This window comes from Lathamus discolor, chromosome 3 (assembly GCF_037157495.1).
Source record: "Lathamus discolor isolate bLatDis1 chromosome 3, bLatDis1.hap1, whole genome shotgun sequence".
Taxonomy (NCBI): Eukaryota; Metazoa; Chordata; class Aves; order Psittaciformes; family Psittacidae; genus Lathamus; species Lathamus discolor.
The window spans coordinates 16,941,787-16,959,931 of NC_088886.1; the positions used below are offsets into that span (position 1 = coordinate 16,941,787).

Sequence of the window (18,145 nt, forward strand, 5' to 3'; positions counted from 1 at the left end):
TTCAACTGATTTGTAGAACAGCTGGCCTTTCTTCCTATCCTGGGGGACTCTCTTTTATCCAGAGGTGTGAAGGTTGATTTCAAATTAGTCACAGAATCCATTTATAAAATGGGTCACAATATTTTTTTACATAACATGTACAAGGAGATGGATAAGAAATAGCTTTGCACTTTTATTGTTAAATAAGGGAAAATTAGCCTCTTTTAACCACCTGAATTGACATGCACTCTAAGTTAAATAGCCTTAAGTGTTTCAGTACTATAAACTATGCATATTTTTCAGTGTAGAGGCTTCTTTGAAAGATTATAACTGGGAAAATATATTGAATATTAAACATAAATATATTGCCAATGTTTGTAATGTTGTACCTGAGAAAAAGACTGGTAGAAATAGGGCAAACTCCTAACTTTCTTCTTTACATTCACTATACATAACTTGTGAGGGCTTTTTAATCTTCCAAAAACATCATCCCTTACAATGCAAGAGTTTCATAATTCTGAAACATTCATCTGTTTGGCATTGGTATTATCATTACCTTTCGGAAAAAGGGTAAGATTAAATTGCTAGTTTTTCAGATGGATTAATGAAGGGGCTGTATTTGCAAGAATGACTGAACAACAGAGAAATGCAGTAACATTCCATGGATGCAGCTTGTCACCTGTGGTCTGCATGATCCAGAACAATAGAGAAAAGAGCCTGAGGTTTTATAAGTATATTTTTCTATTTTGATTGGAATGAAAAAGTAAAATGCATTACTGTAATAAGACTGTCAGACTCTGCTTCCATTAAAGTCAACGGCAAAATTTACCTTTAATTCTAGGGAAGTTAACACAGATTCCAAAGACAGGCTATAATCCATGACCTTTATCTGCCATCAGTGGTCATCTCCAAACTAAAATTCAAATTGGAAGCTAAAACTATATTGATTGCCTCTGGAGTGTTTGAGAACTGTGTTATAAAACAGAAAATGCTGTTTCTCAGTCTGGGAATGTCCATCCCAAAGTCAAGATGACCACTGAAATTGCAAATTCACAGGCCATGGCATGTTTGTTTTAATGCTTACACTGGTTTAGGCCTTCCATTGGGAAGGTCTTAAGATATAACACTTATTTTATAAACTCACCATTGCATCTTAAAGCATCCTGGCAGTAAATGTGCTGTTCACATGTGCAGGCAGACAGGCCATAGATCCAGTAAGGCTTAATCAGAAATAGTTAGGTCATGAGAAAGTTCTTGATGGTGTAGCCTTTTCCTGCCTTATAAGTGCATCTGCTTTCCTCTTGTGTTAAAATTAAAGTAACATCCAAATAATGTAACTGCTCTTTAGACATTTAAAAAATAGTTCCAATCCATTTACAGTCTTAAAAAACAGTAGGAACATGGAAAACAGAGGACATAAACAAACTGAAAGTCCCATTGTCCTTATCCCAGTTGAATCCCAGCCTCCAGCTGTTAAGTAAAAACATCAAACAATTCTTTATACTTCTAACAGAATTTGGACTACCTCGATTTAGTTGTTCTATCGGCTGCTGTGTGTGTACCTTCCACATGATGGTGCTGGCAGTGTATTTCGTGGTGGTGTGCTGTCCTGTCTGTACTGTGGGCAGCCTGTACTGCATTTCCTCCTTTGCAATGTAAAAATTGCTTTTCTCATCCTTATTCTAGTTATTGGGAAGAAGGAGAGTAAATGAAACAAGAGTACAGAGCATCATTTCCAGCTGTGTGGTTGCTACATGCTACAATAATGCATACAGCTTCTTTCCAAGTTTGACCTCCACAGAGCCACACTGAAAAATTAACTTGGAATAGAAAAGTTTTGGATAATCAGTGTCCATACTTAATCACCTTGGAAAGGAGCAGTATTTCCATCTATTACATATATCAAAATACATTTTATGGTTTGCAGTTATGGAACATACCTTTGGCTGTGTATGAACTTGTCACTATAATAATAAACTAGATAAAAGCATGGGCAAAATTCTCACTCATGCATGGTGTATTCCATTGTCTGTTTGCAGTTTGTTAATGATATGTATCTTTCTCTAGAGAAATCTGAAAGATGTCCCAAGCAAAGGCAAAGAAACAGAAAGGTGAAAAAAAAGCTAAGAAATCACCAAAGGGAAAAGAGCTTGGTATGTAAGGTACAGAAGCAATGAAACAAACAATAATAGGGTCTCACATAAGAGCTACCTTGATTATTTTGGGCCATTGTATGTAAGTAAACATGAGATAAATTAGAATATGTTATTTTATATAAATGAGAGATCTACAATTAATGATTATGGTTTTGTAACCAGTATATGGAACATAAGAAAGCCACATTGCAATATTTACACTTTGTCTTGGTAGTTTAGATTAAATAATTTGTGGTGTCATAATAACAGTATTGAATGGGAAATTGGGAGGCTTAATACATGTTAAGTGGGGAGATTCACAAAAGCTAACAACCCAGGGAGAGAGCATCAGGCAGAGGGAGGTGTTCCGAGAAGCAGGAGTTCAGGTGCTCAGGATCACGCTGTACAAGTACAATAACAGAGCTTGAAAAAATACTAACGTCTCACAATTTAATTTCACAGTGCATTTTATTGTGGGTTTTTTTCTGAGACGTGCTGAGGTGCTATCTCACTTGTGCCACTTATAAAGTGTATATATTAATGAAGCGTAAGGCTAATGAGCCTTTGCAGTCATTTTTCCCAGTGGCACGCACATTCTCAGAACAGGTGGTGATGTTCTCTTGCTTGGCTTTTATTTGGTTTGTTTCTTTTTTTTTTTTTTTTTTTGGCTCTGACAGCCACCTTCCTGAAGTTGCTTTTGCCTTTTAATCACTTTTCCCCTCCCAGCTGATTAATAGCTGCTGTGCTGCAGAGAATATTCTGCACATCACTGCTAATTTCTTCCAGTCCTACTTTGCTGTGAGGTTTGCAGACCCTTCCTCAGGAGCTGAAGAAAGCCTTGCTCCAGCAGCACCCTGCTACCCAGAGCAAGCCTGCCCACCTCACCACAGTCAGAGGGGACTCATGTCCACTCCTGCCTGCACATCTGTCAGTTCTGCTACTGTCTGATGTTAGCAAGCCTCGCCCATTTATCTCCTTTTCACATAGTAGCTGCCCAAAGCAGGTACTATCAGGCAGCAGTCAGTGCGGTTTTCAACCATGGAAACTGCAGTGTGGACCACAAGATGACAGATTTCTTATGGTTTCTGTCTTAGGCAGACCACCTGCTCAAAATAAAAATGAGTTTTAAATCTCCATAGTTTCAGAATATGCCAACATCTCTTTTAAGATACAGAACTATTTTGAAAGGCTTCACTCATTTCTTGTGTTAAACACGAACTGAATAGAAAGTACTGTGTTTCCTCTTCACAGTTTACTTTTAAACATACATAGAGATTTTAAACATTGCCTAACAAGAAAAGGACTGTATATTTATACTTAACTTTGTTAGGAAGAAATCTTACTGGTAATATCATGTCTTATATTTCAGATGAAAAATATGAAGTTGATCTTTCTATGGCTAGTATAGGTAAGTGCTATGATGACTGGGCTTTCGAATAGTAGTTTTGGAACACTTCAAGCATTTTGAAGCTTCAGTGTTACTAAAGCCAGGAAATAAAATCGAAAGATTTTTTATGAATGATAAAATTTAGAAATTATGAAGAATTGCAGCTATTACAGTAGTGATTACAGTACCACTTTCTGAGTAGCAGGCGGTGCAGCAAGGAATGCAGAAACAGGTTTGGGTTTGTAGATGTTTTTATCTTGGTTTGAGAGGATCTGAGACCAGGGGAAATGAAAAAGCATCACAACAGAAGTATAGGGTGCAAAATGTTCGCATTTAATAATAGTCAGGCAATGGAAACAAAAACTTGAAATATTTTTATAATTTCAAAACCTTTCATCTTTATCAAATCATGACTGAATTTGGTGAGAACATTATTTTGGCATATCACTTGTGGTTTTTAATCATAGATGTCAACAGACATTGAGTAACGTATTTTGCTTTGTAGGGGAAAAAATCTGCCATTTAAAAGTCGCAGAGATATCAAGCATTTCTTTTGCACTTCCTACATGGGTAGAACAGGTACACACACATGTGGATATGAAAATTGCACTTTGATTAGTGTCACCGAAATGGCTAAGCTGCAGCTAATGAAAATGCATGATAAATGATCCCTCGGATGAGAAAAGTGTTACTTTAAAAATGAATTAAAATTTGTATTTTCCGTGTTCCTGGAGAGACTTCTTTTTGTCAGTAAGAGAGAATTTTACCTCCACCTAGTGGCAAGTAAGGTTATAGCCGTAATAGCTGAACTATTGCTAAAATCTTGTTGCTAAAAGCAGGAAAATAATGCTACTATAAGCAGTCACTGTCTCTGCATGGTATCTCCTTAGCATAAGATTGGCAAGTGTTCTTTACTTCTCTGAGAGCTTCTTGGTCGTTTGTGAAGTTCTCATAGCTCTAAGAGCTGCTGACTGTTACAAAAGACAGGATACAATATACCATCAGAAAAACAATGTGAAGCCTTTGGTTAGATGCTACGTAATTTTTATGGGAAAAGAGCATTCACTAAAAATGTTCATAAGAGTAAGAATTCCAGTATCAATCCCTTATGTTACGTATTTTAATTTGGATCATTAATCTGTTTTTAACCTGGACTTCCAGCAATAGAGCATTAAAGAAAATACACTTTCTGTCCTACTCTGCTCCCTCTCGTAGTCATGTCTATTGTATTTCTGCTTAACTTTAAATCATGCTCGTATTGTTTTGTTTTACACTGAAACCTACATCTCTTTGAGAAGACGAGGGTTTTTAGCATTAGCATTTGTGGAAAGGCTGTATGCTCAATTCATCATTTTAAAAAATAACATCATACAAGCTTCTTGAATAAACTCCTGGTTAGGATTTTTTATTAATTAAAAAAAATAAAATCTAATTGCTTGGGTGTATTTTATTTGAGACCATTAGGAATGATTTTCTGAAAAAGAATCACCTATGAATCAGCTAATTATGTTTCCAAATTTTCTGTAGCTCCTAGCTACAGCCAGTAGCCACATCACCAACTCTGAGCACTGTGATATGTACAAATATCTTGTTCCTTTGCTCTCCTGGCCATTGTGCCCTGTGAGCCAGCTGTGTACAGAGAGGATAGAAATGACATTCTCTTTTGGTGCACAGCCCTAGGTTTCTGTCCTCTGTCCATCCTATGAAATTTAGTTTGCAAAAGGAAGTCTGATATTTTTGCTCCAATATATTGAAATGTAGAGTGTATCTATAGTGTTGCGGTTCATGCTAGGGTTTGAGTCTGCTTCCTAATAACATCCTAATGAGGCCTCATGCCCTTGGCTAGGGTAACCTGGGAATCCTGCAGATCAATGTTTGCAGTTCCTTAAAGGCATCAAATGTTTCAAGTCACCCTGGAATAAACATTTTTTCTGAGCCTGGTCTCACAGCCAAATTAATAAGCAAAAGAATCTAGGTCTTGGCCTTATTACCTACAGAGAATAGAAGTCAAAAAGGCAAGCACAGGGACTCCTGAAGATAAACAAGGCCTGACTTGGTCTGGTCTTATCAACAGTGAGCTTGAACCAAATGACTTTCAGAGGTTTTTCCCAATCAACATCCCTCTGATTTTGTATTTTTTGGAAGCATCCACACAGAAATCTTGAAAAGCACCAAAATATCAAAAGGAAAGTCATGCAATAGTGACCACAGCTTGTGAAGTAAGTTAACTAATGGACTGTGCATGCTACAAATGGATTGTGTACGCTACAAAATTACTAGTGAATGCTAAGTAAATAATAGTTGGTATAGTGCAGGGGGTGACAGAAGCATCAAGCATGCCATTAATTTTAGTGGATGACTATAGCAAAGCAGATGCAGTAGAGAAACAGTATTGAAAAATTTTAAAGGATAAATGTCAGATTCATCAAACATTATGTATTACGTGATAGCCTTATGCAGATATTTAGCTTCCTGAATGATAGACATTAAGGAGCATTTACTGTTTTATCAGTCCTTGTTGGCTTGGGTTAGAAATGGCTTTTCAAAACATGCTGAGCCAGCTGGTCAATATCATCATCTTAGATATATCAACTTCAATTTAAGGCATACACGAAGATAAAAATACCACAGGTGCTGGGAATTAAGACAAAATATTAAATAACTCAGACTAAGAAAAGAAAATGAAACAAAGATTATAGAAAGTATCAACTATTATTACAAAATCCAGCCCATTTCAGGACATAAAAATCCCATGTACTCATGTCCCTAAATCTTTTACACTTCCCCGTTTATCAAAAAGATGAACATCTGATAGCCTTCTCAGACAAAATATTGTGGCCTTCATGCAGAATGCTCTTACTATGGCAGCTAAGACAGAGCATGACTGCTAGCATGGCAGTATTGCAAAGGAAGAAGTGAGCCTCTTAAGCAGCAGGATTCGACTAGCTGGGCCTATAGTGATCTTAAACACAGCTGTTATACAAGTTGGAGGGCAAAACATGTAATATGGGAAGAATCAGTGCTACATACGTACAGCTGACACACTTAACAAGAGGCACTGGGTATTACCTTCAGACTGAGTGTTTGCAAAGCGCAGCTTACAGGTAACCTAACTGCATCCAGCCTCACTAGAATCAATGAAGATTAACACTGCCAGAGGTAGGATAAGAAATAGCTTGTTCTCAGTTAGTACAAATGAACCTAATGGAGGTCATGTATGCAGAAAACAACTGCTATATATTCTCCAGCAAAGGTGAAAATAAGTGTCTGACTTGAATCTCAGTGACCTTGCTTTAGTCTCACTTGTTTAGTGCAAAAAAGACTCAGCTGCACTCAGAACTCCGTGAGAGGAAGATGAAAGTCCAAAATCAGAAAAACATCTTTATTTGAGAGGGCATTGAAGCCTCACCTAGATCAAACATTGGCTTAACATGACAACATTCTACAGCAAAGGATTAGAGTGTATTGTTCATGGGCTCTCTTTAAGGCAGTTGTGTCCTTAATGTATTAAAACCACTCTATTTAATGACTCTTCACTGAAGTTCTTAATGACCTGTTAATCAAGAGGAAAAAAAACCCCTTATATTAGGAATAACATATTCATTAAGTAGGAAGTGTGAGGTAGAGTCTTTTCCAAGATTAACAAAATGTAATACAATTTTTACCCTATGCCTTCCAAAATACTGAAAACTAAGCTGAGAGATTCAAAGGCATTCTGCTAGGAAACGGTAGAGTTATTAAAGTGCATGTTTCAAGGAATTTTGCTTTCTTTTACAGGCCACCCAGAAATCTTTCCTTTAGTTCTTACTACACAGACCCAAGCAATTTTCAATTGCCGAGTTGATGAAGATGTCACAGAAGAAAATTGTTTCAAAATCATTAAAAAAGAGGACATCATTCAGGACCTGAAAAGAAGAGCTAAAATTTCTGATTTTTACCCTATCAAAAATGTTATCCTGGTATGTAGCTTATTTCGTTCACACTTTAAGACTTCATGCTCTCAGAGTATAGGATAAGGTTTGACCTTGTTTGACCCTGTGTAAAAACACTAATGGTGTAATATCCAAAGGCTATAGGTCTTTGACCATTGTCAACTCAAAGTTTCTCATGGCTAACCATGCACAGTTTTGTTTGGGTTTTTTTAACTAACTCTAGATTTGATATATGCTAAAAGTAACATAAATATTACTAGTTTTGATTGTCTGAACTGGCAGAGCTTCACATATTCTGGCCTCACCTTATTCACTGACTATTTATTGAGAATCATTAAAACAGTTTCTTGTCAATTGTTGGTTTGAAAAGATTAGCTTGGTCCCAAAATAATTTTTATTAGAAAATAAAATCCATCTATTCTTTTCAATTGGCACATGTAATCCTCTGTTAAGACTTAAAAGATTAATCAAAGATACTGAATTTACACTAGCAGTAGCTTTGCCAGTCACAGGCTCATGTCTGTTTTATGTGTTATTTGCCTTCAGTGTTGCACTGATTGTTTTAATTAAACTAGGAATATCCAGGGGAAGAACTTTTGGTAGTTTTAGATGCAAATTTCCAGTATGGACAGAACTTTTACCTCGTTGCTTCTGAGGAAGCCAAGGAAAACCTTCTGAAGGTAAGAAAATACAAGCATCGTTCTTTCTATGAGTATTTCAGAATCTTGTCTAAAATATAAACTGATACTGTATTTGTAAGAATCTGATGTGGTTGGCATGCCAGAATGTTCCTCTAACGGTTAATCTGATCAAAGAAAAATATGTGTATCACTGTAAAAAAATGTCTTTTATACTGAGAAAGACTGAATTAAATTTTTGTATTTTACTTCAGAGAGCCACTCTAACCCCCACTGCTGCATTTTGTCATAAGCATAAATTTCCTCTGCCAAGACCCAGGTTTCTTAGCAAGACATAAAAAGAAAAGATTATATTTGGCATCTTCAAAGAATTACACTTTTTCTTCACAATATGTATGTATGTATTCTTTAAATCATACTTCAGCATGTTCTTGAGTTCTAAATAATTCTAGATACATAGATTTCCCCTTGTGCACTGCATTATAGGAGAAGGTTTGTGGGTAGGTAGATTACAAAATTTTTCAACATGAGTTTGTAACTCAGCATCAGGAGAAGAAATGACTAATAGAAAAGCAAATCACAATTCCAGGCAGGAGGGCCTGATGTAGGAAACCGCTACAAATTCTTTTTTGTATAACAGTGATTTGCTTTCAAGACAATGGTTTCTCTTTAGTAGTTAAATATGTAACATGTATTGGAAAATTCTAATGCACAAATGAGTGAATGGGACCTAACCGAATCATACCCAGGGGCACAGAATAGCCAGACTTGCTGCATTAAGATAAAGAATGTGTGGATAAAGACTGAAAACTGTTCTTCTAGTTCATACTTACATTTCAGTAACAGTTTTGAAAAAGTACCATTTCTCACTGTTTGATGTCACAGCCTCCAGAAACTGCAGAAGAAAAACAGGAAGAAAACAAAGAAGAAGAAGAAAATATAGAGGAGACTGTAGAAATCCAACCTTACAGGCCTCCTGTCCAAAAACCTTGGGTTTCTCTTGGCAGCGAAAAGGAAGTTGAAGAAGAATCTGTTAAAGACACTGTTACAAAGGTCAGAATCCACCGATCTTAGTCAAGCAAATATATGTTAAAAAAAAGTATTTTACATTCCTTAAAAACCAGTCAGGGAAAGGGAAGTTGCAATCCTAAGTTTGCTTGGGGTCTTTCAAGAAGAAAAAGAGAAATATCTCAACTTTAAAAAAAAACTGAAAGTGCTGCAGTTGCAGATTATTTTTTTTTCTCTGAATTCTCTTGTATTTAAATCCTGCAAACAAGGCACATGAGACTGCATTGGACATATCTACTTTTTAAGCTGTAAATTCAAAAGTCCTGATCATCTCTGATCAGTAACATCTCTGCCACTTTTTGCTCAAATGACTATGTGGCCAAATTACAAGTTTAGTCACTTCAGTTATATTCTAAAGACCTAGTTCTATTTCCATGAAGCCCAGTGTACTCTTGTTTCATGATACGGATGGCATTTAAGAGGCATGCAACACTTTCAAGGGCTCTACCTCAGAAAAAATGTTACTGACTACAGGTGTTACAAGCTGACATTACAGAAGGACACAGAATCATAGAATCAACAAGGTTAGAAAAAACCTTTAAGATCATCAAGTCCAATTGCTCCCCAGCACTGCCAAGGCCACCACTAACCCATGGCACTGAGGGCCTCATCTGCATTGTGCGCGAACACTTCCAGGGATGGTGACTCCATCACTGCCCTGGGCAGTCTGTTCCAACACCTGAGCACCCTTTGGGGAAGCAATTGTTCCTAATACTTCATTAACTTCACCTACATGTTATACTGAGAAAACTATGTCCAAAAAGTAGATCCACTCAACAGCTGCCACCTAACTTGTGATGTGTGGGGCATCCCCAAGCATTTAACTGTCCATCTGTGATTTCTACTCAATACCTAAATCCCTGTTCAGGGAAAACTGGCCAAGTTTTGACAGTTCTCAGCAACTGGACATGTTGCCATTACTTAAAAAAGATGTCTGACTGTTCTACAGCTAATTCACAGTCATGAAATTCAACGCACATTCACAGTCTAAGTATTCTTGTACCCTGCTGGCAAGGTCTACTCAGAAGTATTTTTAGCCTTCATTCCTTTCCAGTTCTGTGGGAGGTACTGGGAGAAAGTACCTGGCTATGTATCCAAGACAAAGCAACAACTTTCTACTGCCTGAAATCAAATGCCTACCTCTCTTTGTGGGTAGAAGTCAAACAAAATCCCTTGGTTCCTAGTTCTCGCTATAAGAAAACTCCTCACTCAAGATTTTCGTGGATCCTCTTCATTGTACTTTTCTCTCCCTAAGCTGTACAAGGGAAGGTGAAATACCTCACCCAATGTTGAGAACCGCACTAAGAGGTCAGAGCTGAAAAGCCACGTCTTGGAAGTCCAATGCAGTATTACATAGAACTGCAAATCAATCCTTTAATTAAAGGAGCAGTTTTGATATTATGTGAACTAGAAAGTATAATTCTCTTATCCTTGTCATGGTTTAAACAAAAGTCATCCATAAATCACACAGTCGCTCTCTCACTCCCCCCCCCTTCTTGCCCTCCCCCTACTCCTGGAGGGGCGGAGAGGAGAATCGAAAAGAATGCAACTCCCATGGGCTGAGATAAGAACAGTTTAGAAACTAAGATATAACACAAATCACTACTGCTACCACCAATAATAATAATGCTAAAGGAAATAACAAGAGGAAAGAATACAACACCTCAACACCAGCTGACCAATAACTCACCCCACTCCCCCCAGCAAGCACCGACCAATACCTCCTCCAACCCTGCAGTCCCTAGCCCTTCCGGGTAACTCCCAGTTACATCCTGGGCATGACGTGCTGTGGTATGGAATACTTCTTTGGTCAGTTTGGGTCAGGTGTCCTGTCTCTGCTTCTTCCCGGCCTCCCCTCCTCCCTGGCAGAGCATGAGGCTCAGAAAGTCCTTGGTCAGACCAAACATTTGAGCAGCAACTGAAAACATCGGCGTTATCAGCACTGTTCCCAGGCCAAAAAATCAAAACACAGCACTACACTAGCTACTAAGATGGAGGAAAATGACTGCTACTGCTGAACCCAGGACAATCCTACTAGCCAAAACATTACATAAAGGCAACTTCTTGTTTTAGAAATATAAACCAGTCTTTTACTACATATGTCATAGGTTATTTATATGAGCATTTCAGTTTCAAAATGTAGAAATGTAAGTAAACTCAGCACAGAAATCATCAATAGAACTAATTCCTCAATTATATAAATGCTGCCATTTTACAAAACACTTTCTCCTCTGCTAACTTACTGAAATACTTCTTTTCCAGATTAAGTATATGATTTCTCGAGTACGCAGGAAGTTCGGTGCACCAATTACATTTACTGATAACAATGCTTCAGATGTAAAAGACAGTTATGTTGAATGCACATCCTATGAAGACAAAACTTTCAGCATTAAAATGCTTGAAAAAGATGTGGGCATACAAATGGTTCCCAAAGTACAAGAAGGTAGTACTCAGACAAAATGGTAAGTGTGAGAAAATATTTATCAGCTTATTTATTAAGCTACACACTGTTCCTGATCTCAATTAAAGTTATGTAAATTAAATCAGCTCTCCTGGAGTTTCTCATACTGATTAAGAGAACAGAACTGGATGGTCTGTTTGTATCTTTCTTCTTTCACTTTTCCAAAGAGTTTCTAGAAAAAATGAATAGATTTAGCTTCTAATTTTACACATTACATGGGCTTCTGCCTTTGAAATTGTTTCTATACTTATTCACATTGAAATTATTCCAACTGGTTAGGACCTATCCAAAAAATGCAGCCACCCAGTATTTTCCTAGACAGTTGTCAGATGAAGAGAAAGAAGAGTGTCTGTCATCTGAGAAGCTGAAAGAATTTCTTACATCAGTACATTTAAGGTAAAATTACAAGCAAGAACTGCTGTTGGAATGTACCATTGGTCTGGTCAAATACTAATTGTTTCTATATACCTTTTTGGTTTGGCTTTGGTGGGGGAATTTTTGTTTGGTTTGGTTTTCCTCTTGCTTCTTTTTTAATATTAACAGATACTAAATTAATATTTGTTTCTATGAAAATTAACATGAAGTCTATGCCATATAGATGAATGACCATTTAAGTGGATATTAGAACTGTTAAAGATGATAGTGTTACATCACTATAGCTGCAAAGCAGATCTTTCAAACACTGCTCACTGAAGCAGAGGCGTATGCAGAAGAGCAAGGGTACTGTCCTAAAGCCCTTAGTCATGGGACAAATCCCACTTATCAGCATTTTTTGTGCAAGAATTTAACAACTGCACTGTACTTGATCCACACTAGAACTAGAGTTAAATTCTTGTTACAAGTAGTTATTTATATTTAAATGGAGAAGGGTTTCCTTACAGTGATGCAGCACTGAGGAATAAATACTTTCTCTTTTTTTTTACCACTGTGGTCATCATTTTGCGTAAAACAAAAGATGCCTCTTTAAAGAAATATTTGTGATTCTACTACTGAGCAGTCACATCTGGATTATTAAGAGTGTTAACTGTTCTTTCCACAAAACAGAATGGAAACTGCACTGCAGCAAAATGAAATTATGAATCCTTTTTTTGATGACTGGAAGGCCCTAGCAGAAGATGAAAGCAGATCTGGTGGCAAGCCAGATGTTTATCTTCAAGCATACCAATCATTTACAGATCTGCGCTATCCCAAGGACAGAACTATTAGCTGTGTTTCCTGGCATCCAAACATTGATGGTAATGCAGTTAAAATACTGAATTGAGACTTGAATGACATGTATTGTGAGAACTATAACATATGCATTTTTCATAAAACTATCAACTTTCAGATTTAACACCAAAACTGATTCAGTATGTCTGTCTCAATTGCTGATTTAAGACAAAGTGGAAAATGAGGCAGACAAATTTGTAGAATTCAGACAGGCCATGCAAAGTCCCTCACACTAAAATGTACGCAAAGATCACAGGAAAGGGAAATTTCTCTCATATGAGACTCAGTTAAGTGGGGCTCCAACTGTGCCAGGTCCTTCTTGTGGCTCTGCAAACTACTGTCTTTTTCCCCATGGCTGGATCTTGTATGCATGCCTAATACTTGCTAGGAATGTTACAGCCATAATGGGACATGGCTCTGCTGAGTGCCAGGGAGTGTAACGAGGCATACTAAATGTCTCCTCCCTGCCATGGATTATTGCTCTACACAGCCAAGCTTAAAGGCACAATTAAGTTCTATATAAATGTCTTAGCTGCACAGCATACTAACAGCCAATATTGCAGCCTTGCAGAAAATTAATTCAGCTACAGAAGATTTCATTTCATGATGGGTGCCAGCACTAGAAGCCCGTCCCATCATTTCAGGTGCAGTATTACCCCATTCAGGAGTAGCAGCAAAACCCCTGAATTTTATCACGAAAGCTAGGTTCTATGGCTCATTGCTGAATCACTTAAAGCAACAAAACCAATTTCCTCAGAGTTGATCTGTAAAGAGAACTATATTAATACATGGCTGGGGTTTGGGGGTTGGTTTTGTTTTGTTTTTCACTGCATTCAGAAGGTACAAGTCACTCAGAATAATTAACACTGGCTTGAAACTTGAATTGTCTCTTCTGAGAAAATTTGTTTTCTCGCTCAGGGATCATAGCAGTGTCAGCAAGACAGAGGCTTTCTTATGAAGAACACATTAACCTTGCTGACAAGTCATTGCTGCAGCAATCAGCAATTCTTGTCTGGAGTATTTCTGACCCTCTCCAGCCTCAGGTATTTCATCAGCACTTTTCAATATGTCAGGCATTTAAACAACGAGAGAACAAGCAATCTGAGTGATTTGTATTTCTCACCTATTTTGGTTTTCCTTCTAGCTACTGTTGGAGTGTCCTGAAGACATCTACTGCTTTCAGTTCAGTCCAAGCGATGCAAATATCATTGTTGGAGGCTGCATCAATGGACAGGTGTTCATTGTCTGCTTATGAATAGAATTGTAACCCTTAGTGACACCGTCTCAGAAATTCTCTGATCCTGCACTGAAGTTATGCCTGGATACTCCATAGCTGAGCCATTACTGTACGGTCATTCTTTGTAGTACTGGAATATAGGTCAAGCCGTAGAGACTCTTTTTTGTAGTTGTTGAGACAAGTGTAGCCTTTTACTGACAGCATCAGGCTGAAGAGGCAATACTTTAAGGACTTTGATATTTTAAAGACTTCCTAAGTTCTAGTGTAGAGAGTGAATTTTCCCCAAGCCCCCATGAACTTTATGTGAAAAATACATTTAATATAAAGGATTGAATAATTCTTAATATACTTATTTCTCATTGCAGGTTATACTGTGGGATATTTCTGAACATGAAGAAAAGCTGCAAAATACAAAAACTGATGCTGATGGAAATGAGGTAACAGCTGTTAGTATGATAAATGCTTCCATTCTTGATTGTAGTACATCTGTATGTCTGTGGGGGAAAATGGGTGACAGTACCCTGACTCAAGCCAGTAGATAATCTTTGCAGTCAGGTACGAGAATTGATAAGAAACTTGATGAGTTCATTAAATAAACCCATTATCACACTATAATTTCTAACTCATTGGCCCATCTTAATAGCTTTACTGCATTCTGTGCAGACTTAAACTTCAGACTGTTCTTTAATGAACACCAGCATGTACTCAACTGTTGCCTTATGAAGCCTATCAAAAACGCACAGCATTTGTTGCTGAATATAATACTGAAAATTACTCTGGAAGTTTATGGACAGGAAAAAAGTAGCTCAGAAAATGAGAAGATTTCAGTGAAAGGAGACTATAAAGGGAATAAGTGGAAGAGAGACCTAAAAGCAGAGGAGGAACTAATAACCTAAGTGGATGTGCATGTGCCTGTGGAGCCACATCGGACCTCTTTTTAGAGCTTCCTATTCAAAGGCCTGTTTTGCTGTTTTCCATTTTCTTTTGTCCAAGGGGAAAAGGTAGGAAGGTATTAGACCCCTAGCAAATTCTCTAAACTGATCTGAAATCTGTGAAGCAGCATTAACAGTATGTAAAGTAACCTTTTGTCTTTGACAAAAGCAGCAAAAGAAAAAAAAAGAGAAAAGCTCCTTCTTAGTAAGAAGGAGCAAAACGGCTCCTGGTAAACCCAGGACACAGGTCTACTACTGTATTTGGGAAAAATACTGATATTTCTTTTTAAAATATTTCTAGCCACCAGCTATGGAAGATCAGCGGAGCAGCAGAGAGCCACCCTTAGTGAAACACCGTGCGGACTCTCCTATAGAGCATGCCCATAAAAAGCCAGTAACAGATATAATTTGGCTGCTAAATTATTTTCAGGTGAGCTTAAAAATTTACTTTTCGTGGTTTCCTAGTATGCTACCTTGGAAATCATACTGTAAACTCAAGATAAAATATTAAAGATTCAATTATTTGTAACAGCCTTTTTTATTTCTCACTGCATTTTCTAAATATTTAATAACCTGCTGCCACTTGTTCTGTTCACTGTGCTTTACAACTGTGCTGTGTTCTCAACCTGATACGAATCTTCTCATACTGGAAAAATCTCTGTAGCTTTACTGAAAATTGTAGTTCAAAGTTATAATAAGCATTCCATATCTAAATTATGCTGAATATCTGCTGCGAGCAATCTAGTCTGCCATGAAGAATTCAGAGAAATTATTTCAATTACCTAAATATCTAGGCACCCAAGAATGGTGTTACTGTAGTTACCTTGATTCTTCTAGGTGCTGCCTGTGTACTCAAAACTTAGGTTTTCCATGACGGTTTTAATACCTATAGTATTTAGGGTATATGTAGTTAAAGGGTCCAATGCTATTACAGGAGTATTGGATGCTCATTTACTACCAAAGTACTGCAAATGATTGCTCAAATTAATTCCAAATGCAAATGTAGGCAAATGCAAAATAATGGCAGTGGAGAAGCAGGCCAAGGAGAAGAAAACTGAGATCTTTAAAAGGTTTATGCAAATGAACATATCAATATTTTTTAAAACAAATTTTAAGACTTCATAGATACTGCAGTCCTTAGCAACATTACTAGAAGAGTGAGGGAGAGGGTGCACATGTATCATGAAAAGAAAGCTGATACAATTGTTCATTATTAAATTATGCTACAGTAGTACCCATGGATACAAATCAGTACCAGATATAAAACATGAAGAAAGGGATTGGATAGCAGAATGCCGTGTGGTTTTTGTTGCTTGGGTGGGTTGTTTATTTATTCCTAGGTTTAGAGTCAGAAAGCTCTTTTCATGTCCATCTGGAATAAAAGATGCAGGAAGCCCCTGCTTGATAAATAATACTGACAAAGGAATCACCTTGTCAATATTTAGCAACATGTACTGGAACATTTTGCTATGCAAACAAGGAATGTGTGTCAGCCTTTGCACAGCATTGCAGTTTTTATGGCAAAGTTACCAAAAATTGCAGTTTATTATTAGGTATCAGTGAAAAAGTATTTAAAGTTATATCTAGAACCTAATTCAGCTTTGCATGGTTGTGAGACTACCATTTTGACTCCAGTAGGCAACTCATGAAGGGAAAAATGTGTAGCTGAAACTTTGCTGCATGGTTGATAAATACAGTTTTAGCCAAAATATATGGTTTTTATATACTGGAAATTATATTTGATAATGGCACAGCCTATAATCATTTGTGTGTGTGTGTCCCCAACACCTTTCGTTTGTTTTTCTGAATAAATTAAATTTGGTATAAACCAATGACTACTTGGTAAATGATAAGTACTATAAAACCTGCAGAATCCCACATACACAAACTAAACTATTAATAATTAACACTTGAAGGCACCATTCCTGTCTCGCAGCATGGTCTAGCTGAGTGACAATTCGAGATGACCCATGGTGTAAACTTGGCAAAGAGATATCACTCCCGGTACATTTCACTGTCTGAGATAAATTTCTCAATGATTTGCTCTTTGCTTAAGATGGATGAAAAAACGCTACAAACATGGCAACCTAAGGAGGGCCTGACTTGCAGTGGTGCCAGCACATATTTATCCTGCTGACTTAATTTATTAGTTTAGGTGTTCTGCAGGCAAAGCTGCTCTCAGTTCACTGTAAGTACATTTGTAAAATAGCTTGACTTTACAACTACAATTTAATAACTCCTGATTTTCAAACATTGCCCAAGCAGAAATACTGACTTAATTTCTAGAAGTCACATTTTATGTATGGAAGTACTTAGCAGAATATGATTTTTGTCTCTAATAATCTTCTCACCCTGTAATTATTATTACTGTTATTTTTAGGACAACCAAATGGGTGCTGATTCTGAAAACAGAGCTGAAATTCCTGTGCAGTTTGCAACCTGCTCCCCTGATTGGTATATATAATACATACTCTACAGGATGTCTTCCAGTTTCCTTCGGAAAGCTGTATGGAGCATACTCCATGATTTAACTAGCATACTTCTGGATTCCTATCAGCCTATCCTGAATACTGAAATTCTGTATGCAGAAGACAAGCACATAAAGTTTTTGGCCAGTTAAGCCCTTTACAGTAATGGCCTTAAGGGTTCATTAACTAAAAAAACCTCAGAAGTATACATTAATATTCTGTGTATAGCTTAGAAAGAGTGCTGATCACACATGCCTTGGCCTGGAGAGCCACACCTCCAGGCATACATTGATTATGTGACTTGGACAAAAAGCTGTTAAAGATTTTGAGGCCACAGAAACACTGTAAGCTATATTTTGACTTGAGGAATTAAGTGTGCAAAACTATTCTGTATGAATCACCTCTTTTGTAAAATTAATAGTCATGATGATTACAACCAAATATTATCCTGTGTGAAAGACCGGAAAGGGGGCAGAATGCAAAATGTAGAAACAAATGTTTAGCTTTCATGATGGCAAAACACTTAAGACTTCAAGGCTGCATAGCTGGGCTCAATCGTATTTGCTAGTTACAAAAGGAGGGTCAGAGAGAGCAGAATTTGGCAATGATACAAAGTTGTTTTCTCTAATCAAATAAAGAGAAGACTTCAAAGAATTAACTTAGAAGAATGACAGTAAATATGGCTGTTAACAAGTTTGC

The 18,145-nt window shown here is 37.2% G+C and overlaps 1 protein-coding gene across 1 annotated transcript in view; it reads left to right on the forward strand.

Moving 5' to 3' along the window:
- DNAI3 (dynein axonemal intermediate chain 3) overlaps window positions 1-18,145 on the forward strand; it is a 30,582-nt gene that overhangs the window by 3,360 nt on the left and 9,077 nt on the right. The window contains exons 3-15 of the mRNA XM_065673742.1: window positions 2,047-2,132; window positions 3,484-3,522; window positions 7,279-7,460; window positions 8,009-8,113; window positions 8,957-9,124; window positions 11,402-11,601; window positions 11,880-11,996; window positions 12,645-12,835; window positions 13,728-13,852; window positions 13,954-14,043; window positions 14,412-14,483; window positions 15,280-15,408; window positions 17,359-17,432. Coding sequence (XP_065529814.1) covers window positions 2,060-2,132; window positions 3,484-3,522; window positions 7,279-7,460; window positions 8,009-8,113; window positions 8,957-9,124; window positions 11,402-11,601; window positions 11,880-11,996; window positions 12,645-12,835; window positions 13,728-13,852; window positions 13,954-14,043; window positions 14,412-14,483; window positions 15,280-15,408; window positions 17,359-17,432 — 1,565 coding nt within the window. The 5' untranslated portion in view covers window positions 2,047-2,059. The remainder of the gene's footprint in view (window positions 1-2,046; window positions 2,133-3,483; window positions 3,523-7,278; window positions 7,461-8,008; window positions 8,114-8,956; window positions 9,125-11,401; window positions 11,602-11,879; window positions 11,997-12,644; window positions 12,836-13,727; window positions 13,853-13,953; window positions 14,044-14,411; window positions 14,484-15,279; window positions 15,409-17,358; window positions 17,433-18,145) is intronic.